We start from the raw sequence: 26,243 nt of genomic DNA, 5'->3' as shown, positions 1-26,243 counted from the left end.
TTTCTAATGGAAAAACTGGTGTTCCGCTTGATAAACCCTCTTAGCCAATCTACTCCTGCTCTCTCATTCAGTTCCCAGCTTGATGGAAATTTGACCTTCAGTGCTATTGCCCATTGGTTGGCTCACTTTCTTGTTGCATAGGGAGTCAGTCCATGATTAAGCAGTGAGCATTTCTTGAGGTATGCAGCAAGCTCTTTCTTTTGCTTGGAAGTAAAAACAAACTTAGTGCTCTCCTGAACACTGTCATTGTCATTATTGCTACCACTAGCACCACTCTGCTCCAGATCTTGCATTTTTGCCTTGTATTGTTTCATGTCATCCACAAGGGTACTCTTCTTCAGGGAAATTCTTCTGCTGTTGCTTGGAAAAACAACATCCTATTTACAAGCTGAATAAGAGCACAGGTGATTAATTCTGGAACAGGAGGACCACTCCCCTTTCGGATGTAGGTGCGAACCATCTGTAAAAGAAAATTATAATCGTCAGCATCTGAAGAAAATAACACGAAAATGACATAGGTCACGCCATGCTTTGAGGTGTGCTTTGAGGCATAGAATGGAAAGAAGCATTACACTGCAGACAGTGTAATGTTTAGTGTAACCTTGTTACACTAGACGACTTCGGGAAATACCTCTCTTGATTTTATTTTAACTAATATGTATAATTTTTACATCCCTCCCTCAGCTTTGCCTTCATTAGGTGAAATTTATCATCTTTCAATTCTTTTATCCTCCTCCTCGAATTTTAAGCATTCTTTCTCAATAAGTTATGGCACTTATCGCCTTCTTCAAAATTCTGGTCATCTTTCTTTTGGTATGTGGCTGAATACTGAAGATTGTTCTAATATTTATAAGTTAAAATTTCTTGGTGAGAAACTGGATGAAGCCAATAAACTAAGAAAATCAATTAAAAGAGAAATTCGTAAATTGGCACAGTTGTACTACAAAATAAGGTTGGAGAATTGTTCACTAATAAACCAAAAAATTGGTATTCTGAGGTTAAAAAGCTGTGTGGCAGGAGGCTTGAGCAGCTTAACTTCAACCTACCCGAGCCCCCTGATGTTACTGCCAATAATCTAAATAAATTCCTCGCTTCCATTGTCTGGAGCCTTCCAGCATTGATCGACCAACTTACTCCTCTTTTCTCGAAACTTTCTCGAAAGGAATCCACTTTATGAAGGATTCCTTGCAGAATGGCTAAAGCAAAAATTCCTACCTTTTACTGACCTAAAGCAATTTGGGAACCTAAAATCCGCTTCTACTTCCCACTACCTCGTTTCTCTTATTGACCAAATCGGGAAAATCCTCGAAAAACCTTCAGAAAGCATTTGACCTTGTTAACCACAATATTTTAATTGAGAAACTTGTCAGTGAGTCCAATGTTGATCTATTACTGGTGAAATTGGTTGCCTCCTTCTTAACAAATAGATCGCAGGTTGTCAAATACCAGAATCATCATTCAAATCCTTTCCCTGTCCACAATGGCATTGCCCAAGGTACTCTCCTAGGTTCCCTCCTCTTTTCAGTTATGATTAACAGCCTCGGGAAGAATTTTCTGACCAATGGAAATTTGTTTATGACCTAACGGTTGTTGAAACTTGCGTCAGAAATTTAGTTAGCGACCCTATGAGAATCCTCAATAAAATTGGAGATGAAGCCTTTGACTTGGACATGACAGTAAACCCCTCTAAGTTCATGATAATGCCGATTTGTTTCCTCAAATCTTCGCCCTGTTTTCTTAATACTATCCCTCCTGAGATTTCTGTGTCCTCATTTAAACTACTTGGCGTTACAATTTATTCAATTTAGAGTGAGATATTCAAGTTAAAGACATCATTCATAGAGCTAATGTGTCTATCGCCCTCTTTAAGCTCCTAAATAAATTTAGCGTCCCCCTTCCCACTCCTTAAGGATTTACACGTCTTTTGTCGTTTATCCAGTTTGGCACCCTGGGATCTATCGTGAAGAATCAGGAAAAATTGAATCAGTTCAAAAATGAGCATTGCGAATAATTTTCAAAGAAGGCAAGGTGCCATACTCTCTGCTCCTAAAAAAGCTAGTTTAGAAACCCTTGAGCGAAGGAGGATTTTATTGTGCCTCTGTTTTGCAAAAAGTGCAATAACAAACCCTTGGACGGTAAGTATTTTCCCCATGCGTCACTCCCCACCCTGATTACGGCAGCCTCGAACTGTTTCTGAGCCCATCATTATTTTGTCCCCCATTCGCTGCGTTACTTCCAGATATGAAAAAACTTTTGTCCCTTTCATCACAGAAACAGTAATTAAAATATCCCACTAGTTTCTCCTTTTTGTTTCTCTTTTTTATTGGCTGATGGTGCTGCCCAGGTTGTTGCACTTATTTGCTTGTTCCCCCCCTCTGTTTCTTTTTAGTTTCCCTTTTAATCCCCGTTTTAATTTTTATATATATTTTATATTTCGTCGTCTTCTTTGTGTTTATTCACTTATTTTTGCCCCTCCACCCTTTTGACCAGTTTTTATCTTTATAGCTAAATATATATATATATATATATATATATATATATATATATATATATATATATATATATATATATATATATATATATATATATATATATATATATATATATGTATATATATATATATATATGTATATATATATATATACATATATATATATGTATATATATATATATGTATATATATATATGTATATATATATATATGTATATATGTATGCATATATATATATGTATATATATATATATATATGTATATATATATATATATATATATATATATATATATATATATATATATATATATATATATATATATATATATATATATATATATATATATATATATATATATATATATATATATATATATATATTTATATTGGTCTCCTTTGTATTTGTTTGCTTATTTCACCCCTTCCCCTTCCCCTTCCCCTTTTTTTAATATCCCTTTTAATTCTTTTTCTGACTTATGTTTTTTTAAGTTTAGTTTGACCAGTTTTTATCTTTTTAACTTTTTAATTGACTTATTACAGTTTAATTATTATTGACTCATAAATGATTATTCATTATGATTTTTATGGCACTTGGTATTAACCAAGTGACATATAGCAATCGCAAATTCTGTCGGTCCCGGTTTTGCTACTTTAGGCACTTCCAGGTAAGCTAGGACGATGAAATTTGACAGGCATATCAGGGACAGGACCAGATTAAATTAGAAATAGTTTTCCCGATTTGACCATCTGGGGGGGGGGGAGTGGGGGGCCCGTTAATTCGAAAAAAATAGAAAAATTTAAGTATTTTTAACTTACGAACCGTTGATCAGATATTAATGAAATTTGATGTTTGGAAGGATATCGTGTCTCAGAGCTATTATTTAAATCCCGACCGGATCTGGTGACATTGGGGGGAGTTGGGAGGGGGAAACCTAAAATCTTGAAAACACTTAGAGTGGAGGGATCGGGATGAAACTTGGTGGGAAAAATAAGCACAGGTCTTAGATACATGATTGACATAATCAGAACGGATCCGATCTCTTTTGGGTAGTTGGGGGGGGGGTTAATTCTGAAAAATTAAAAAAATGAGGTATTTTTAACTTACGAACGGGTGATCGGATCTCAATGAAATATGATATTTAGAAGGATATCGTGTCTCAGAGCTCTTATTTTAAATCCTGACCAGATCTGGTGACATTTGGGGGTGGAGTTGGGAGGAGGAAACCTAGAACCTGGAAAACATTGGTGGAGAAATAAGCACAAGTCCTAGATAGATGATTGACATAACCGGAACGGATCTAATCTCTTTGGGGTAGTTGGGGGGGGGGGGTTAATTCTGAAAAATTAGAAAGAATGAGGTATTTTTAACTTACGAACGGGTGATCGAATCTCAATGAAATTTGATATTTAGAAGGATATCGTGTCTCAGAGTTCTTATTTTAAATTCCGACCGGATCTGGTGACATTTGGGGGGGGGGGAGATGGGAGGGGGAAACCTAAAACTTGGAAAATACTTAGAGTGGAGGGATCGGGATGAAACTTGGTGGGAAAAATAAGCACAAGTCCTAGATACATATTTGACATAACTGGAACGGATCCGCTCTCTTTGGGGTAGTTGGTGGGGGGAGGGGTCAATTCTGAAAAATTAGAAAAAATTGAGGTATTTTTAACTTACGAACGGGTGATCGGATCTCAATGAAATTTGATATTTAGAAGGATATCGTGTCTCAAAGCTCTTATTTTAAGTCCCGACCTGATCTGGTGACATTGAGGGAAGTTTGGGGTGGGGGAACTTAAAATGATGGAAAATGCTTAGATTGGAGGGATCGGGATGAAACTTGGTGGGAAAAATAACCAGAAGTCTTAGATACGTGATTTACATAATTGGAACGGATCCGCTCTATTGGGAGGGGGTGGGGTTAATTCTGAAAAATTAGAAAAAATGACGTATTTTTAACTTACGAAGGATTGATCAGATCTTCATGAAACTTCATATTTAGAAGGACCTTGTAACTCAGACCTCTTATTTTAAATCTCAACCGGATCCAGCGTAATTGGGGGGGGCAGTTGGGGGGAACCGGAAATCATAGAAAATACTTAGTGGTGAGACCAGGGTGAAACTGGATGGGAAGAATAAAAACCTGTCTAAGATACGTGACTGACACAACTGGACCGGATTTTGTCTCTTTGGGGTAGTTGAGGGGGGGGGGGTAATTCTGAAAAACTAAAAAAAAATTGGTATTTTTAACTTACGAACAGGTGATCGGATCTCAATGAAATATTTAGAAGGACATCGTGTCTCAGAGCTCTTATTTTAAATACCGACCAGATCTGGTGACATTGGGGGGGGGGGGTGTTGGGTGGGGGAAACCTAAAACTTGGCAAACACTTAGAGTGGAGGGATCGGAATGAAACTTGGTGGGAAAATAAGCACAAGTCCTAGATATATGATTGACATAACCGGAACGGATCCGCTCTCTTTGGGGTAGTTGGGTGGGGGTTAATTCTGAAAAATTAGAAAAAATGAGGTGTTTTTAACTTACGAACGGGTCATCGGATCTCAATGAAATTTGATATTTAGAAGGATATCCTGTCTCAGAGCTCGTATTTTAAATCCCGACCGGATCTGGTGACACTGGGGGGGGGGGGTTGGGAGGGGAAAACCTAAAACTTGGAAAACACTTAGATTGGAGGGATCGGGATGAAACTTGGTGGGAAAAATAAGCACAAGTCCTAGATACATGATTGAACGGATCCGCTCTCTTTGGGGTAGTTGGGGGTGGGGAGGTTAATTCTGAAAAATAAAAAAAATGAGGTATTTTTAACTTACGAACGAGTGATCGGATCTTAATGAAATTTGATATTTAGAAGGATATCGTGTCTCAAAGCTCTTATTTTAAGTCCCGACCGGATCTGGTGACATTGGGGGGAATTTGGGGTGGGGGAACCTAAAAAAATAAGCAGAAGTCTTAGATACGTGATGTACATAATTGGAACGGATCCACTCTATTGGAGGGGGGGGGGGTTAATTCTGAAAAATTCGAAAAAATTACGTATTTTTAACTTACGAAGGAGTGATCGGATCTTCATGAAACTTCATATTTAGAAGGACCTCGTAACTCAGATCTCTTATTTTAAATCTCAACCAGATCCAGCGTAATTGGGGGGGGGGCAGTTGGGGGGACCGGAAATCTTAGAAAATACTTAAAGCGGTGAGATCAGGACGGAACTGGAGGGAAAGAATAAAAACCTGTCTAAGATACGTGACTGACATAACCGGACCGGATCTACTCTCTTTGGTGGATTTGGGGGGGGGGGTAATTTTGAAAATTGAGGTATTTGTAACTTACGAAAGGGTGACCAGATCTTAATGATATTTGATATTTAGAAAGATCTTGTGCTTTAAAGCTCTAATTTTAAATTCCGACCAGATCCTGTGACATTGGGGGGAGCTGGAGTGGGAAACCGGAATTCTTGGAAAACGTGAAAATTGGGGTATTTTTATCTTACGTATAGGTGATCGGATCTTAATGAAATTTGATATTTAGAAGGAATTCATGTCTCAGAGCTCTTATTTCAAGTCCCAACCAGATCTTTTGACATTGGGGGGAGTTGAAGGGGGAAATCTTGGAAAACACTTGGAGTGGAGGAATAGTGATGAAGCTTGGTGGATAGAATAATCAAATGTCCTTGATACTTGATTGACGGAACCGTACTGGATTCGCTCTCTTTGGGGGAGTAGGGGGGAGGGGCTCAGTGATTTGGCGAGTTTGGTGCTTCTGGACGTGCTAGGACGATGGAAATTGGTAGGCGTGTCAGGGAGCTGCACAAATTGAATTGATAAAGTCGTTTTCCCAAATTCGACCATGTGGGGGGCTAAAGGGCGAGGAAAAGTTTGAAAAAATTAGGTATTTATAACATACGAGTGGGTGATCGGATCTTAATGAATTTTGATATTTAGAAGGACATCGTGACTCAGAGCTCTTATTTTAAATCCTGACCGGCATTAAGCCTCTTATTTTCCTTTTAAATCAATCTATTGATTCATAGAATTTTGTTAGAGCTCATACCATATGATCTCTTGGCTCTTAGCTCTTCTTGGCTCGTCACAAGTGCCATATGAGTTCTTAATTCTTGTTCTTTTTCGTTGTTGTTTTTTTTCACTTTTGCCAGTTTTAGTGCAACCCTTTGATTTGTCGACTCCAAAGTACGAATTCGGCTCTTTGTAGGCTTGTGATAAAGATTTTTTTGAAATAAATATCTTATCTTATTTCTTAACACACTAAACATTATAATTTTTAAGACAATAATCTATTGAACGTATATAATTCATGGTACGTATTTTAAGCAAGGATGGGTGGCTAAGATTTATTGGTAGACCATTATTAGAAAGTATTAAAGAACATTCGACCAAGATTAGCTAAGCGTATACGATTAAGATTCCATAAGGTTAATCTTGGCTGTAAATTAAAGGTTAAGCTTAGCCAAATCATAGAAAATAATGTCCATTCTTGAAAACAGGATCTTAAAGTTGGAACAAAGTATCTAAATAATAGGCAGACTTAATCTTAGACAAATTTGATCTAAGACAAAGATTGTTACGCAGTGTAATTGTGTTTAAATAGGCTAGGTTGTAAGGCAAGGGGTAACTTTTGTCTAAGTGTAAATGTTTAAAACAAAGTTTGAAGTCAAGATATATTACTTCAGGTCCTCTGTAACACAAAAGGAATACTATCAATTTTACCAATATTCTGCCTCCAGCTACATACAGTTCAATTTTCCAAGTTACGAAAAACTTCTGTCAGTACGGGGCGAAGCTGGGCACCATGGAAAGTGTCCGAAGTTGCCCCATGTTGACACCAATTTGATTTTTTTTTCAAAGATAACGGCCTGATATTTACTGATGAAAATTGCCATGCAAATAGCTGGGGTTTGCCTTCTCTGATCCTGCAATAACTTAGAAATTATTTGACAAAGACTACATGTGTCAGGATTTCCGGCAAGCATATTTAAAACTTGCACCAAATGTGCGTTACATGAAGGACGTCTAGCGGGAATTTTTTTGAATGGCTTAGCTGAAAAACTTTAGACAAAAGGTCAAACTTACTGAGTCGCCCCCGTGCGGTTTCGCCCCTCTCCCCTATTTGCTATTCCTATAGTGAACGTGTTTTCATATGTATTATTTAAGTTGAAGTTAGATTAAATAGACAGTGCTTTACCTTACAAATCATAAAAGATTCCACGTAAACTATTTATAAAACAATTGAATCATTTGATTTTAAGTGGAATTTTTAAGCAAAGCTAATGTCAGGAGGATTCTTGTTTAAAATTTTGCCGACAGCCTAACTAACAAACTCCAAATGAGGCTTACAACAAAGAAAGATATACTCTGCTGCCCTGGGAGTCTTTTGCTTACCCATTTCTTTGGAATTTTTCAATTGAACTTCATGAAAGTGATCAACCCCAAATCGAGTTGAGCCGCTTAACAGCAGAATTGGATCTTTGGAAGTTTGGCATGAAAGTTTCCATACAAGAGTGACTACATGATCAAGTGGTGTGGAACCCTGTCATCAGAATGCAAATTATAAAAAAAAGGCACTAAATGCTTGTGACAGTAGCTTCTTTTACGCTACGTTGTCAGTTTCTACCTGAAATTGGTAAGCGGCAAAAATTGCTGAAAGGTGTTTTTTATTCTTAGAAGATTGAAAAATTAAAAATACCTGAGAAGCTCCGTAGCAAAGCCTAGATGGCTGAATGGACTTGCAAATCTAAAGGTCCTCAGAGATATTTCTTATGATGCGAAGGATATAATGTGTATTTTAGTAAAAATGAACCGATGAAGCTAAATTCGCTATTTTGAAATAAAAAATCATTGGTGTCAAAATATTGTAATATCTTAACTTAATCCGTTTTTGTAGCCAAATAAAACTTTTCTATAGCTTTTATTGGACTGTTTTTAGCGGTAATACTTTCCTGTTATTTACGCGTAGAGAGTGTATGAAAGTATGCAATTTCGTTACTTTAAATACGTTCAGTAGAAAGGTGATACATTCTTTTGATATAATCAAACATTAACATTGAGAAACGGATAAATTATCATAATGGAACCTTTCTTTATATAAATGAATCTGCTATTGACTCTTAAAATAATTATCCCATTGACAGTGAGCTTTGAAGTTCAAAAGGTTAGGAACTCTGAACATACGGTTTTGAAGAGACATCTCATGGATAGCGTCATTGTCTCAAATGATGTCATCTATTAGATTCACTTATTTTTTCTTGATTTCTAAGATATTCCACTCAAGTTTCTTTCTAGCGTTATGAAAATTAGTAGAGATAATTATTTCTCTTTTGGTCACAAACAGGAAATGACAAGAGCTTGTAGAGGCACAGAGCAGACACTTGGGATATATCTGTTCTGTTTGTCCTGAAATTTTTTTCTCTTTTATAATTTACAATTAGAAATTGTTAAATTCTTCAATTTTAAATATAATAATTTAATAATTTAACGCTTAGTTTATTTGTCAAAAAAAATGTTCTTTGAGTCTTTTTTTTTTCAAATTTGAAATTAATCACAAAATCCATATTAGAGTATTTTTACAAAATCAAAGACCGTTCTTTTTTCGAATTTTTTTTTTCCACTAGAAAAGCAATCACGGTTTTCAGAAGATTTGTGTACTAATGATTAGGGGGATTAGGATTAATGTGCTGTTATCCATAATATCCAGGCAATATTCCAAACGTTTTTTTTCATAATTCGAGACTTACGATATAAGGAAAATTGTTCACGTTACCATTGTGACGAGTACCTGACAGTCTGTGTCTATAATTAATGTGTATTGGATGATTTAACGATTTTTAAATATTAATATTTTTTTTAGTGTAACAACTCCAAAACTTGGTATTTACAAAATAGTTTTTTTTTCCCAAATTAAACACAAGAGTCATAAGTTCATTCTTTCAGAACCAAATCTTATTTCTTTCGAAATTTGTTTTTTTTTTATCCTTAGTGTAAAAAGAATAATATGGCTTTTTTGTATACTATGGGTTATGTTATCAATGTGTTATCATTTATATTGCCCAGGCACTAGACGTTCAATAAATGATTTGGGATTTATATTATATAAACTGTTGTTATTGGTGGTGTCTGAGCATAATAATGACTTTTCATTCTAACCAAGCGAAACTGTTGATTATTCTCGTTGTAAAGTTTTTTTTAATTATTATTTCTTTTAGAATTTGACTTCGACGTTAAAGTAAGCTTTGTCCAGCCTAACAGTACTGACGACCTTGAAACCGTTTGCACAATAGAGACGAACCAACTTGACGCAACATTTGACATCATATGGCTGTTGAACAACAAGCAAGACGGAATTCTCAAAGGACAATCAGCTCGAGATGTTATTATCAGTGTCAAGCGTACTCCTGATAATTTGGGGAATTTGACCTGTTCAGTCACAGGAAATCTTGGTGACATTCAACTGAAAAGAGAAAAAACGGTTGAGCTCGAGTTTGAAAGTAAGTCACCTTGGAAAATTCTTTGAGTATTATCCAATATTTTACTCAAAGAATCTTAAACCTGAATTATCAACAACTATATTATTTTTTTTTTGTTAACAAAGTTTGCGGCATCATAAGTTGCAATTATGTGCTATTTATGTTGGCAATGTCATGTTTTCAGTACAAAACGGTTTCGATTACATAGTTTGAAGTCATCTTTGGCACTCCAAAGATGTATTGTATTGAATTGAAAATATATGTATTGAAAATATACTGGGTTGAAAATATATTATCCTAATTGTGTCTGGTCTCCTTTACCTCTTGAAGAAACAAAAAAAAAAGGCACGCAACAGTCTTACAACAGTTGCGACACGGAGAAGTCACGCAACATCCTTGTTAAAATGCAGTTTTACTTGGCTTTCAAGGTGGACGATTGTAAACGTTAGTGAAGGATGCTTGGCCAAAAGTTGTTACTTTTTTATTTCCAATCACCGCTATTTTCGTGAGGCTTAATGATTTTTTCGAAATTAAAAAAAAAATGCAGTACCTACACTTTACTTTTTAGTCAAACCCGATTAATAGTAGTAGTTTTCAAGTCAGTGACAAGGACTGCTTTATCCAGATTGCAGCTACTGTTGTAACTATGATAAACCAAGTAGGTGTCTTAGTTCATAGTTCTTACTTTCCAGTTTATTTTTAGAAAAACTGAAGATTAAGTAGTTCGCCCTTTACTATATTGCAGCTACTGCTGCAACTATGAGGAACTAAATAGGCCTTTGTAAAAGTAGTGAATAAACAGCCTCTAGATAAATATTTAATTCATCCCTATTGCTAATAAAATTACTTTTCTTCTTGAGTAAAGGTTCAACGTTTTCTGATTGATAAACAATTATAATAGGTGAAACAGAAACAGTATTTTAATAAATAAAACAATTTGTCAGTCCCTACATTCGCAATATGTTCAAGAACAACGCCAGAGAAAAAAAAAGACAGAAAGAAATACCCTCACTAAAAAGGAAAACAAGGAGTAGCCGCCCTCCACTGAGTAGCTGTTGAGCGTACCTAGCCAGAGTAAAATACCCTGCGTATTAAACAACACAAACTCGCATTGAAACTTGGACTAGAGGTATCAACCTCATTAAGAAAAGCTATACAGAATCATGTGTTTTTACAATTTTTCTGAAGGCGCGAAAAGAGTGACACTTTAGCTATCTCAAACAGATTATTCAGGCAGCATGAGAAGCAGTCAGAGAATTAAAGTCTGATTGGACTGATGGATTGAATGGAATTTATGAAGGTAGTTTGTAGAATGATCAGAGACTAGAATTAGGCCGAAGGAAAACCATTGCAAAGTTGAAGAAAACGAAAGACACGCATGAAAGAGTATAAAGTGACTTTCAATCAAGCAACAGTTATTATCAAAACTATACGTGTTAAGTCACATCCAAGGAAGGCAGCAGGCGCGCAAATTACCCACTCCCAGCGCGGGTAGGTAGTCACGAAAAATAACGATGCAGGACTCATCCGAGGCCCTGTGATTGGAATGAGTACACTTTAAATCCTTTAGCGAGGATAAGGTTCCACGTTCTTCCATATACCTTTAGAGAGCGGTATCAGGAGGGAAGAAATGGTTGACATACATGCACTGGGGTAATAAGAGGGTAATATTGAATTAAGCAATTCAACAAGATTTTTAGAATCAGCCCAGGAAAATGTGGTTAAATTTTCTCAGAATTCCTAGATTCCTCTTACTTCATCTGGGTTTACTTTCTCTCTAAGGGAACAAAGCAGTGGAATCAAATCACTTAGCTATGATCTATTCCTTTCTTATTTTTAAACAACAAAGAAGGGTGTATTTCAGTTGTCCTTAGGAAGTAGTTGGTTGTATAAATGAAATTTCTTGAAATCAACTTAAATACTCACCTACATCAAGGATTATCTGTCTAAATATTAACGAAAATTTGTCCTGAAAGTGGTTGTCTGCCTATTCAGGTTTGTTCCAAAAGCAATTGTTTATACCACTATGTACATACCTACTAAAATTGTGAAACGACTTACTCATATTGACATAAACAAAACCTCTAGAGCAATTTGGTCTATCAAACCCTTCTTTCTAGGTATTCCATCTTTATCATTATGCCTGCCTTTTCAGACCATTTTCAACCTCTGGAATAATTATCCCATTTAGAGTTACCCTTGCATTCAGGTTTTTCCGCTTGTGGTGTAATTGGATTATTTTCCACTTGGTGGGTGCAATAGGTAAATCAGATAAAGTGTAGATTAAAATAAGAAAGCTGGAGCAGCAGCATAACAAGAGTAGGAAACCTGAAGAAATGGAAAAAAAGACAGTAATACAGCCGAATTAAGATATTCCATCTTCAATATACCAATCATTATGTCTGCATTTTCAGACCACTCAACACTCGTAATGGGTAAACTAATGGCAAGTATAAAAAAGCCACGATTTCATTATCTCTGTCCAATAATGGAGTCTCCGGTGGCAAATTTAAAGAACTGCTAGAGAAAGTACGAAAAATTATGTTTTTTTTTACCCCAAAAATAAATCTTCTTGAGACTCGAGTTCAAATTTGAGACATATTGCTACATTTTCTGAGACTGGTGATTCTAGCGCCCGCCGTTTTTTGGAACCCCTGGTTCGAAACTAGTGTACCACATTTTTTACCTTGCGGGGGCTGAAAATACAAGTACCTATTTTTGGCAGTTCAATGGGCTTGACCCTGTAATTTAATAAAGAAACGCACCTTTCTTTGACGCAATGCCAACATTTCTTCTGTTTGCTTTTTTGGGGGAAGGGGGAGGAGGGTTCAGTTCATACCTCCTATCTTCTTGCCACTACATACACTTCTTTTCACACTGTCTTAGAATCTAATAAGTGATTATTTTTTTTCAGCTGGACTGCTACTGGATGTCATTGGCGATGTAAAACTCGCTGGTTTACAAGCAACGATAAGCTGCACTGCTAAAGGATTCCCTCTTAAATTCATTAAGTGGTTTTACGAAGATAGATTATTGGATTGGAAAGATCATGGGTAACTGCTCGTTTTTTTTTTGCTTTTTTTTCTCAAGATGGCAAATTCAGGCTTGAAAATGCGTAAAGCGCTTATTTAAAACGCTGCATTTGAACAAATTGACTTGTTTCTTCATATGTACCAAGACTAGGTTGGCCTTGTGTAGACTATGATGACTACCAAATTTTTGCTTAAAGTGTAATTAGTCAATTAGTATTAGTGGTAAAGCGTAATTAGTAAAAAATAAGTCAAAATGTGGCTTAAAACGTAAAAGTAAAAAAGCTTTAAAAGTGAATCAAAGCGTAATTAGTTACTTCCATCAAGTTTTGTGGTGACAAATATTACTACAACTACTGCTAATAACTCATATCAGCACCATGCCACCTGAGACCGACTCAGCTGTATACACTCCTCCTCCATCTTAATCTTTTCAAAGCTTCACTCTACTCCCTACCATGAAGTTCCAATTTCCTTAGAACCCCTATTTTTGATCTCATCCTACCCCGTTCAAAGACGTCCAGCTTTTCGTTCGGTTTCAGATGAACAGCTTAAAAGTACGATATACAAGAGACGGCTTTTGTTCATTTTGATTTTGAACTTGTGTTTTAATGATAGTCTTTATCTCATCGGCTTTCTGGTTAATGCTTGCCATTTTAAATTGCGGAATGAGATTTTTTTTTTTAAATGAAGTCTGATTGAACATTAAGCTTGTCTGTTCGACAGATTGCTGAGTTGCTGTCTTGTCAGCTGAAATTGTTGCATAGTAGATGGGTTTAGACTTTTTATGACGGATTATACAGAATACAGGATTAAACAGAATAAGTATTGCTTAAAGTTACTGAATAATTAGAGGTTGTTTACAGAAAAACTTGAAGAGATGGCTGAAGTTTAATGATTGAACGACATTTTTTTTTCTTTTTTCTTACTTTGTTTAGGGATCTGATTCTCCCCTTGAAACCAAGATTAAATTCAAAGGACAATTTTTTTACCTCGTTTAAGGATCTAAACCAAGATTCAATTCCTGTTAAGGACAAACATTTAGTGGGAGTGGGGAAAGATTTCAGATATTCAGTGGGAGTGGGGAAAGATTTATCAAGATAATCAGATTAATCAAGGGTCTGGATAATCAGACCCTTGATTAATCAGATTGATCTGGGGAAAGGTTAATCAAGATTTCAGATATTTAGTGGGAATGGGGAACGATTATTCAAGATAATCAGATTAATCTGAAGAAAGATTAATCGAGATTTCATATATTTAGTGGGAGTGGGGAACAGATTGTTCGACAGATTGCAGAGTTGCTGTCTTGTCAGCCGAATTTGTTGCATAGCAGGTGGGCTTAGACTTTTTTTTAGGACGGAATTGCCTTGGATCGTCTATGCTTTTATTTAAGACTTAGACGACCCTCAAAATGCTATCTCAACCAAATTCATTTAAAAATTTCATTCATAAGAGTCTCTTCTGTGTTAAATTGAAATATATTTGTTTGTAAATCCAGAATAAGTAGCCTATTGCTTTAAAGCTACTGAATAATTAGAGGTTGATTACAGAAAAACTTGAAGAGATGGCTCATGTTTGATCATTGAAAGATAATTTTTTTTTACCTCGTTTAGGGATCTGATTCTCCCCTTGAAACCAAGATTCAATTCCTGCTAAGGACAAACATTTAGTGGGAGTGGGGAACGATTGATCAAGAAAATGTGGTGTTTTGTCTTTTCATAATCACTTTTTTGGCCCCTTTTTAATTAAACTTTGTCTCTTATAGGATTGAACTATTGGAGAACAAAGAGAAATATCGCATACAAGAAACCTTGATTTTTGAAAGTGTTAAGCGTGAGCATAATGGGACTTATACATGTGAAGCCCATGGTTTAGTTCAAGAAGAGGAAAATATTGATTTAATTATTGAAGGTTAGTACCGTAACATATTTCTCCGCTATCTTGAATTGTTTGATTTTTAGGAGATTTACAATAAATGCCGAAGCTGTTGCTTGCAACTTCTATTTTTTTAACATAAAAAGAAAAGAATGATTTTTGGCCCTAGCCGTGACCCACTCTGTTCAAACAGTTCGTGGTAACGAACTGTAATAAGGAGCGACCCGGCTCAATAGTAAACAAAATTCTAAAAAATGGAATTTTAATACCAAGAGCTACATCAAAAGAATCGCATTTTAATGCTGATTTCAAATATATAAGTTTCATCAAGTTTAGTCTTACCCATCAAAAGTTACGAGCCGGAGAAAATTTGTCTTATTTTAGAAAATAAGGAGAAACGCCCCCTAAAAGTCATTGAATCTTAACGAAAATCACACCATCAGATTCAGCATATCAGAGAACCCTATTATAAATATTATAAACATATTATAAACTTTAGCGTAAAGAACCCCGCTCTTTACGCTAAAGTTTTTTACTGTTTTAAAAAGTAGAGTTGAGAGAAAGAGTCAAACTTTAGCGTAAAGAGCGGGGCGTTGATGAGGAAGCAGCCCCTTTCATATACGAAGTAATTTCTGTTCGTTTTAAGTTTTAATGTCGCTCCTTACTTTCAGTTAAAAAAAAAAACTTGTTTTTTTTTTATTTAATTGGCTCTAGCTTTGAAATGTCCTTGGTGTTTAATATTATAAGCGTAACGTTAGTATCCTATAACACTAATATTTGAGTACTGTTTGAACAGTAGGATCACTTAAAATGGATCCTTGCTAAAAATCCTTTGTCTTGATGACTGTGTCTAAAAATTTTCCTGTCTAAATCTTAACATTAATCTTTGGTTAGTGTTTAGTGGCTGGTTTAGCCCTGTTCTTATCGCGAGACTTGTCACTGTGGTTTGGACAAACTAGCCACTTTTCAAGATTCTACCTTTTGTGAATAAAAGCCAACCCTGATTAGAAAATCAGGCCTGTCTGTATTTAGTGTAATCCTTTCTGTCTTTTCGATAATCAAAGATGTTGGTAAATCAAATCCTTCAAATTCCTATTCTTTTTGTTTAAGTAGAAAAATTCTGATTACCCTAAATTTTTATTTTTTACCTATATCCGCTTTTTTTGGACATAGATACCGTCTATAAAAAATTAACGTTTATAATGGACCTATCCAACAAAACTAATGGCCATATATTGTCATATAGTTGTACTGTAGCTATATGGTGGGGATTAGTGGATTCTTCTATGGGGAGGGACGGTTGCTGACACTCGAAAAAGTGTTGTTATCTTGGCGCTGGCGCTGGCGCTGGAAATTCGTGCTAGAAATACTGTATTTATTGAACTTAACGAATATTATCTTGCAAAAAATCCTCTTTTTGTTTTGGGAATATTAAATTTTTCTGTTTTAATGCATGCTACCTTCTGAAAATGTCTGCTAAGGTTTTAGGGATTTAAATGGTGACGAGTACCACACTGCTTTTCCATCATAAACAAAAACAACAAGAAGAACAATAGGGAATTTTTTTGTAAGACAATTTAACTACCAATAAATGAATATTCCGACCGTATATCCAAGGGCCGTCCTATACAAAACAACAAACGAAAATATAAAAGAAACTTCACTGAAGTAAGGATGCTAGGACTGTTTAAAAAAAAATTGTAGTTTCAATGATCGCATTTTAATGCAATTATCTTTTATATTTTCGTTTGTTGTTCTGCTGAGGACGGCCTTTGGATACAGGGTCGAAATATTCATTTATTGGTAGTTCCACTGTCTGACAAAATCCCTATTATTTAACTTTATGTTTTAATTTATGCCTTCTTCGGAAAAATGTCTGCTAAAGTTTTTGGGTCTAACAAATTTTGTTTTTAATGCATGCATTCTTCTGAAAAATGTCTGCTAAAATAAGAGTATGTGAAAAAGTCTTTTACCATATCCAAAAATTACATTCACCATTTAATGATTCAATATTCCTTACTGGGCTATGCCATGGTGGATTGAGTCTGATGAACTGGATTGATTAATTTCAATTTGCGTCTTTCCTATTTTTTATTATTAAGGCAGAGGGTTCCAAGTTTGTCCGACTGCGGTCCGATGAAGGCCGACCTATGAAAAAGTTAGGCTGGATTACTGTAATTACAATCAGATATGTTGCTCTCGGACCCAAACATTTTAGCGTAGGGGTAAGGAAGAGGCTGTCATATGTTTTGTATTCTTGGTTAATTGGTTTCTTCTTCTTTTTCCTGGTTTCTAGGCCCTGTAATGGTTGCTGTTGCTGAATTCGAACTCTATATCCCGTGTTACCAAGTAGAGATCAATCTCACTAAAACTTTTTTGGGATTCTTTATTGATTTGATGTTAACTAGGGAATAGGATATTCATTATTTGTCGGGCTTTATCCCTTATATCATAGGATATATCATATTTGGTAACATTCAGTCCGTATTGACACAACAAAGTCGTTTGCTTCGGATTTGTAGCAAATTGCTTTGTTGCCAAGTTCACAATTTGGAGTTTGACTAAATCTTCCTTTATCCAAGCAGAAATCAATCCTACAATCCTGTTTCTTAATATTTTAAGCTTAACAGAAAGAACACAGGCACCAAAACATTTAATTTGGAAAAATGTAGCAAAGTATACTTTTTAATAGTTTAGAAAACGAGTACTTGTGCTGAATTTTTCCTTTTATTCTTAACCCAAGCCATTTTTAGACCAAATATTTTTGGTAGACTTCAGTGCTTAACCTTCTCATCTGGTGTGCACATATTGTGTGTCTAATATTGAAATCGTATCACCTTAAAAGTGTTTGGTAGATTATTTTCTACCAAACTGTGGAAAATTCATTTAATCGTGACAAGTTTCCAGGGACCAGCTTGAAGGATGTTGTATGCTACTATACGTTTTTTTTTTATTAATTCAAAGTAGTCTCTTCAGAGAAGTGTTATATAAATATGTTATTTTTAGACAAGCCTGATGTTCAAATTGATTTCGCCTTGGGGGTCGGCAAAGAAGATATTTATGTTAATTGGACGGTTGTGGAATGGAACGAAAAAGTACAAAACTATGTGATCAAGGTGAGTAAGGATTCTGCTCAGATATGCACCCAAGGCCGTATCCAGGGAAGAGGGGGTTTGACCCCCTCCCGAAATGTTTTTCTGCATAGTAAAAACGTAACAAAAGGGCATATAAACAAATTTTTAATTTGTTTTTTTTTTTTTAGCACAAAGACCCCCCCCCCCCCCTCGATCAGAAATCCTGGATAAGATCTTGTATGCAGCTAATCACAATTTTTTAGTGCTATTTTGTTCTTAGCGTAAATAGGTTTTTGGAAAAAAAGAAATCTGCTGTTGGTATTTTCTCCAACAGAACCTCGAAAAAGTATTTCCTGAAAGTCTCATTCAAGAAATAGATTATTTTGCCGGTAATGGTGGCCTTTGGCGTTCGAACCTCATTCAGTGTTCCAAATAAAAAGGAAAACCTGTTATTAAGGACTGTATCCAAGATTCTTGAATATCGAAGGAGGGTGGTCTAACTTTTGGAATATTTTTTTTTCCTGTTTTGCAGCTGTCAATTTAATTGTAATTTTATTGCGATCAACGTAAGTGTGAAATTAAGATAATAAAATTTCTGGAATTTTAAATGCTTAGAATTCCTAAAAGAAAAAATGCCAACCCACATGCAAAGGAGCACCTACAGTGACCAAAACATATTTTTTTTTCTTAATTTAATTTCTACCATGTCCTCCTTTACCTGATTTGAGGAATGATACCAATTGCTTCTACAATATTATTTTTCCCTGGTGTTCCCTGAGGGACAGGGCACGAATCACCACTTTGCAAAAGATTTTAAAACCAGACTTGTTTTCATGGTCCCAAATGCTGCTGCGAGGATTTTTTTTTGTAGATGCACCAAAAGTAAATAGGCCATTTAAAAAAATATGATTTGGTATGAAATTCGTAAATGAAACTTGAAAATAGAGTTTTTAAACAGTATTAAAAAATTCAAACATGGCATAGAAATAAAGTAAAAGCCTAAAAAACACAAATATATCCTACAAGCCCTCTTTTAATGAAGTAGTTTACATTTTATTGAACAAATTTGTCAGTAAGTTTTGGTAACAGCTATCTGTAGATGCGCGGAAACATGTCTGTCGGTAATAATTTTGGCAACAGTTTTTTTTCTTTTTTTGCAACACGGTTGGGCCTAAAATCTGTCTTGACTTTTTTTCACAATTAGCCATGGCTTGATGTTCACAACTATTCGATTGCCCCCTAATAAGGGGGGTTAATGCCAGATATGCCTCTCACTCAATTGGACTATCTGTCTTGGCTTTTTTCTACAATTAGCCATGGCTTAATGCCCACAACTAATCAATTTTAATTGTAGAAAAAGCCAAGACAGATTTTATCGAAGTTTAAGCGTCCGTCCAAAACTTTTTTTCTCGTTTTTTTTTTATAAATTATTTATTTATTACTTGTTTCACATTCACTTAAAGTTGGCTGTGAATCTTTGTGTTAAATTTGATAAATATAAGACGAACATATCTTTTGTTAGGTTATGAAGGAGGGTACGGAAGAGTGGCGTATTGGACATCAGAGACCCATTACTGGTAATGTCACTAACTTTGTTATTCGTGGTTTGGAACCAAACTCGACATATAGCTTGCAAATTGAAGCAAAAAATAAGTTTGGTTCCAGCATTAGCACTGAAAAAAACGCCGCTACTACGTTAGCTGAAGGTAAGTTCATTTGGATTATATCATATCATAACTCTTTGTTCTTCATTTTTCCCTTTCTTTCTCTCTCTCTTTCTCTCTTTTTACATCTTTCGTTCTTTCTTGCACTCTCTTCCTTGCTGCTTAGTTAAAAGTTAAAGTGTCAAATTGTGTTGCGAAGTCAACACTTTGGTTTTGTCGTTTTTTTTTTTTCCTCTAGCACCCCGATTTCAGCTTATTCCTAGAAAATGGCAAGGGTCTAATCTCTGCGGTTTCTACGGAAAGTGTAGACCTTAGGTCGGATTGATGAATATGACTGCATTTTGGAAAGCTTCGTAGAACCCTTGCCTGGGGCCAGAAAGGATGGTTTTTGCTTGTGTTTCTACCCATTTCTGTTCGTGATTTCAGCTGAATTTATCATTCGGTTTTTCGCACTTGGGATTGCGATAGAGAAATGGTATCAGATGTGCCTCTTAAACTTTAGAAGTTCTCTCATTGCTTCAGAAATTAGAGTTTATCCTTTGCTCCTGTCTAAGCGATGGCGTTAGAAACTTGGCCTACGGCAAAAAAGTCAACTTTTGAACTAAAACAGATAGATTTGTTTTTCTTCACAGCAGTTGATAGCTCTTTATGAGCTGATCAAAGTAAATGTCATCCATTTTTTGGTAGAAAAACTCCTTCATGAGATAAACCAGTTTGAAAGTTTAAAGGGATTGACAACTTCAGTAGTAAGGTACAAACTGAAACCAAAAATAGGCCGATACCTATAGTGAGACATATAGGGGAGTTTTAAGCAACAATCGGCTGTTAGCTCATAATCATCTTCGGCAGTAAGGAGTTCGCAACTTTTGCTAGTTGGTGTACCTTTCATTTGTTTTCGGTGTATTTGATGGTAAGACCAATTTGGTTCCAGTGGTGAGGCATGTTGGGGACTTGTAAGTAATAATCGGCTGTTAGGCTAAAATCATCTTCAGTGATTAGGGATTTGCAACTTTTGCTAATTGCAATGAGGGGTTCGTAACTTTTGCGAGTTGGTGTACCTAATACTTATTTTAAGATCCTTACAGATTAACAGCTTCAGCGTTTAATCGAAGCGAGGAAGCAAAACCGAAGTGTTGCTTTCGCAACACTTTACTCGGTGAAGCCGAACAAAGGTTGCAGCAACACCACACGTTGCCCATGCAACGTAAATCTAATTTAATTTCTGACTTATAACATAAGAAGAAAAATATCAGCCTGTTTCTTCCAAGGTTTGTATTCCTCAAGTTTCAACTAAAGATTGCCATTATTTTAAAAAAAAAAGACAAATTGTTCATAATGAGAGCTTACTTCGGGTATTTTTTCCTTTTTTGCTTCGAAAGCAAAGGCATTGCTTTATAATTGTATACAGGTTATTCTATACCACTCTCTCTAGTTACCACATAACCCAAAATTTTGAACTTAAATGTTTTTTTCTTGGTCTATCACTGTAAACAGCTTTACTACATCTTTATTATGAAAATAATATAAATTTTATTATTGTAGTTATTTCAAAACTTTAATTAAAGATTTTATATCATTTAATTATCATTTAAAATCATTTATCATTTACAATAAATCACATTTTGTTTAGCATCTAATTCCTGTTTTTACACAATGGAACGATTTTCCCAAGATGGAAGACTGTTTTCTTTTGTAAAGGGACTCAAAAAGTAAGCTCACTCAAGATATGGCGAGGATGTTTTCAGTGAAACTGAGGAACTCTTCCATAGTATTGAAATACATGACCATCCGGTATGATCCTGATCATACTGGCAAATGAATGACCATCCTGATCTATTCTTGAAATATGCTCAGGCAATGGCTCTTACAATAACCAGGTTTTAAGCCAAGACGACATGCTGTATTTAATCTATTTGAGATAGTAGAGTTCTCCATTTTTACATAGTAAAGATTTCAAATTTCAAAACATTTTATGATGGGGGAGACGCCATCTAATTTGTCTAATTTGTTCATTAAAAAGTGTATACCCATATATTCCTGAACATTCGAATTTTTTGTCTTGTATAGCTTACGGTTTTATGTTGACTGTGCTGACTAGTGATTTTTGTGCTACTCAATGTTATTAAGGCAACCAGAATCGCATAAAGACCTTGCAGAAAATATTTAAATTCTCTGGGAGTGAACAGCAAACTTAACACTAATCATTAATTCTGTTTCTGTTTACAAGAGTAATGTTGTTACGTTTAAGGTTGGGAGCAAGTTCAGTAGTTTGTCTCGTTTGAAATCAGAAGTTAAGCAGATTGTATCTTAGCGACGATTGTATATATTATTTATTAATTATATAAATAATTATATTAATTATTCTGACCTACTTGGTTCTAAAAGGCACCGCAAAGTCTATGGAAATTTGTACCAAATGAGAAAATAAAACTCCCCTAGTTCTAGATTATACAGATGACATAGACAAAAATGTGTTTCATTGTTTGACCTTTTGAGAGTTTAAAGCAGGACAATAGTGTTAGTAAAAAGACTAAATCGCTCAAGTTCTCAATAAAAAGTGTTTTCACAAAACTATCAAATCAATGACCCAAGGTGAGAATAACTCGTGTTTGGTTTTGTACACACAATAATAAATAAATAGCACTATTTCCAGATACCGGAAAAAAAAAATGGCTCTTCAAATCTCCGCACGGTAAAAAAAACAAAACTGCCAATAGATTCAAAATTACCAAATAAAAAATAAATAAAACTAAACGAAAAGAGGAGTCTCCACCCTAGAATCTAACTTAAATTGACAGTTAAAATATTCTTTAATCTATTTTTTTATTAACTAGGGGAAAAGGTGGGGGCAATTAATTAAGGTGGAGGTAAAAAACAAATTTTTATAAGTATGGTTCAACCGTTTTGTTGTTACAGTGAGAAAATCAAATCTCAAGACCAAAATTTCAGTCCCATCTAGTACCATCGAAATTCATTTTCTAGTCCCATCGAAATTCAAATTATCAGGGCATATCAGAGGGTAATGCTAGGTAATGCGAAGGGCGATCAAGTGGATTACTTTGCTACCTTTGTAGTACTATTAGTAAAGATGGTTAATGCAGTTAATATACAGATAGTAGAATAGCAAAGACAAGCATTTTGATTTTATTACCTTTTTATTGCTACCCTTCTATTGGTTACCCTCTTACCCTTCTAGGGTAGATTACCCTTTTACCGTTCTATTGCTGTAATGAAAGCAAGTTTGAGATAGTCATGTGACTTTTTATGGCTGCAGGGTGATCTGAATCCAGAAAATGCTTGGTTTGCAATCCATCTGGGGTGAGAATAAGTCATGAGAAAAGGCTCAACTAAAATAAGGATTTCCTGAGTCGGAATGACGAGTTCAACTCTGTGTAGATTAGGGTGGAGGGAGTCTGTTCAGTGTTGCTTTTTTTGGCCTTAGTTGGCTTAATGCTTTGATGAATTTTCGGTAGCAGCGGTAGTATTATCCTGGTGATTTTAGAGAACGGGTGCCAAATATGTTTGAAATTCGCTTTATGTTTTGTCTTCTAGTTTCTATACGAGTTTACTTTCACTGATTGTTTATTTATTTATTTACTGTGTTATTTATTTATATATTATTTATTATGTATTATTTATTTATTTATGATTATTTATTTACTGATTTGTGTTTTTTTACTTTTAGTATCGTTTTATTTTTTTCGGCGGCAAAGTTCAACCTTGTCATTTATTTTTAGATCATGTTTTTACTCCTAAGGCTTCAGCTGGGGGTGGCACATCGACCTCAGTTTCTACAAGTTGGACAGCTCCCCCTGAAGAGATGAAATATCTCCTTGGATACTTTGTCGTTAAACTTGTTGACGCTGTTACCAATGAAGAAAAACAAGCCATTGTATATAATCAAAAACAGCATTTGTTCGAAAATCTTAAACCAGCTAGGAATTACACGTTTACTGTCAAGTCGTGTAATATGTACACCGAGGAGTGTGGACCATGGTCAACACCTACGATTGGCACGACTATCGATGGAGGTTAGTTGTCTTTTCTGTCTCCTTTCCCTTCACTTACATTAGAATTGAATTCTATTTTGTGAAGTGTCACCTTCTCTCTATGCTCTCTTCTTTGGAATCTTGTGGTAGTGTTGGCCGAGAATGTGGGGTTCCACAGGTGGGGGATGTTTAGCGTCTCTAACTTTCACAAAGTTCATGTGTAGTGAATAAAATGTTTTGTTATACATATAATACAGTTGGAGCAATAAATGTACATGTGACGAGGACAGATTCAGAACTGAATCAATCAATCTTAATTGGTCGCTTATAACGAGTTAACCTAGGACACAGACACCCGGATATATAATAGGAACTGTTAATTTTTTAACTCTGGAATTCAGCACGGAAGAGGAATTGCTTTAAATATGCCGGATATACAAAATTGAAAATAGTCATCTAGGAAATTGGACATTTGAAAGAACTTGATGATTTATATCTGTATCTAACATGGAATAGTTTATAGATTTTCAAGGTTAACAATTTAAAGGTCGCCTAAGCCGATTTGACTAAAGAGTGTGGGTAACTTATAAGTGTGGCAATCGGTGCTAGTCTCGTCAAAAGAAACTGTCAATGTCACCTAGCGTTTGGCGACACTTGGCTTTTTTCCTGTGTAATTATAAAAATAATTAACTCAATTATTGTAATTCATAAATAGTAATGAGTTTGATCTCAGTTCCTGAGAGAAAAATGGTTGCAGAGCTTGAAAAATGCCGTGACCTAACTCTAGATGGCGTCAGTATTTTTTTTCGTATACACTAGCGCCGGTTCTCTCTCTGTTACCCAAATGTTTTTGGATTTATGTCTTTCCTGTTAATTAACAACTAAAAGGGATATTTAATCGAAGGTATAATTTTCCCCTTCTTTCTTTCATACGATTTCATAGGAATATGCTGTAATGCTCTAGAAATGATTTTTTCTTTTAAATGAATGTAGACATGGAAAAATTAGAAGGAAAAATGAAACTGAGATTGTAAATGGTTACAGTGTAAAGTGGGGAAAAAATCCTCCACAAATCATTCAAAATCAGATATTCCTCAAATGGATTTGATTAATGTTAAACGCTAAATGGTAGTCCTTGGGAAAGCATTTAATGCTTTAGTATCCAATCAGGTGACATAAAAGATCTCAACCACCTGTCCAAAATTTCAGCTACCGGACCCCTTTTCTAACGTAGCCATCTTTTATTTCTAATGTATCAAAGAACCGTCAGTAAAAAATTATACTAGTTTGTTCGTGTGAAATTTTTATCGACTGTTCTTTTTTATCATAGAAAATGCTTATGTATCCGAAAAGTACTTATTTTCTAATTGAATAGGTCATATTAGTCTAATTAGTGCTATTAGTGCTGGGGGGGGGGGCTAGTATTTGGTTTTGACAAACTGTAATTCCTATTCGGATGAGATGATTTCGGAAATTCTCAATACCTGTAATGGCTTCTATAATCATTTGTATTTCATACCTATTAAGTCATAAAAGATAGTTAGTCAGGGTGGGGTTAAACTTTGGAATCACTTTCTTTGTTCGTTTGTATTCCATCTTTCCATGCCAGTTTTACTCCTCCCTCTCGTCTCTCCTTATTGCCGGATTCCAGCAGCTTTAGGAGGTCGAAATGCAAGGCACCGTTCATATCGTGGCAGGGATGTCTCGGTCTTAGCTGCTTATTTATTACCTGTGATCTGTACTTCCTAACTGCATCAGTCTCTTTGCTCCCTGTTCCATCCCAAACAGTTCAGTCTATAAGATCGTAGCAAATACCCCTAGGTCATAACTTCTTATCTCATCCTTCGTACTAGTGTTATTCATATATCTCGCTATTCCAGTTCCTTATTTTCCATTAGTTTGTGAACTATCTGTAAACCAGATTATTTCATTATTGAAGCAACGCTCTCTTTGACTTTATTGCTATTCTCTATCACTGTCTGAAAATCTCTTTACAGTTTTTACCAACGGGACTTTATCCTGAAATTGCTAATCCTTTAAGTTGTTCATATTACTGTCACTTTTTTTTCAAATCGAAATCGATTCGGCTAAATGAAAATTCTACTCAAAGTAAAACAGTTCAAAATAGGGATGATACCTTTTTATTGACAGTGAAATATAAAATTATTTAACTGGATATTTCGAACACATATACAGTGTTCATCATCAGCAGTAAAACTCTACTCGATAGAAAATTCTATCGAGCCTTCTGATAAACGAGAAAGCTCTCGTTTATCAGAAGCCACTTAAAGGAAGTGGCTTCTTTTAAGTGGCTTCCTTTAAGCTACTTAAAGGAAGAACAACATATATGAAAGTTGTAGCTTCCCTTGTAGTTATTTTTACGTATTTCTAGTGAGCGCCTTTTTTGTCTTTCATGTAGAAATTAAGTTTGCAGGGTAGATACAAAATCTTGTGGCCTCTTTTGATTTATCCCTTAGGTTGCTGGTATTACTGGTGCTTATTTTATGGCGCTCTTTTTTCTATTTTAACTAGGCTACTTGGACTAAATATAGAAAATTTTATGATACTCTGTTTTGTGTTTTTTTTTGGGGGGGGGGGCAGCTCTTGAGGTGTCACTATA

General features: G+C 35.3%; 1 protein-coding gene across 1 annotated transcript in view; it reads left to right on the top strand.

Moving 5' to 3' along the window:
• Positions 1 to 26,243, top strand: part of LOC136026501 (tyrosine-protein phosphatase 69D-like) — a gene marked incomplete at its 3' end in the record, with an annotated part of 106,048 nt that overhangs the window by 15,682 nt on the left and 64,123 nt on the right. The window contains 6 exon segments of the mRNA XM_065703128.1: positions 9,729 to 10,010; positions 12,904 to 13,042; positions 14,787 to 14,932; positions 17,903 to 18,012; positions 19,493 to 19,676; positions 23,372 to 23,665. Coding sequence (XP_065559200.1) covers positions 9,729 to 10,010; positions 12,904 to 13,042; positions 14,787 to 14,932; positions 17,903 to 18,012; positions 19,493 to 19,676; positions 23,372 to 23,665 — 1,155 coding nt within the window.

The sequence above is a fragment of the Artemia franciscana genome, chromosome 1 (genome assembly GCF_032884065.1).
Source record: "Artemia franciscana chromosome 1, ASM3288406v1, whole genome shotgun sequence".
Classification (NCBI taxonomy): domain Eukaryota; kingdom Metazoa; phylum Arthropoda; class Branchiopoda; order Anostraca; family Artemiidae; genus Artemia; species Artemia franciscana.
Note: the sequence above shows the minus strand (reverse complement) of the source record. Positions and strands in the feature narration are given on the sequence as shown.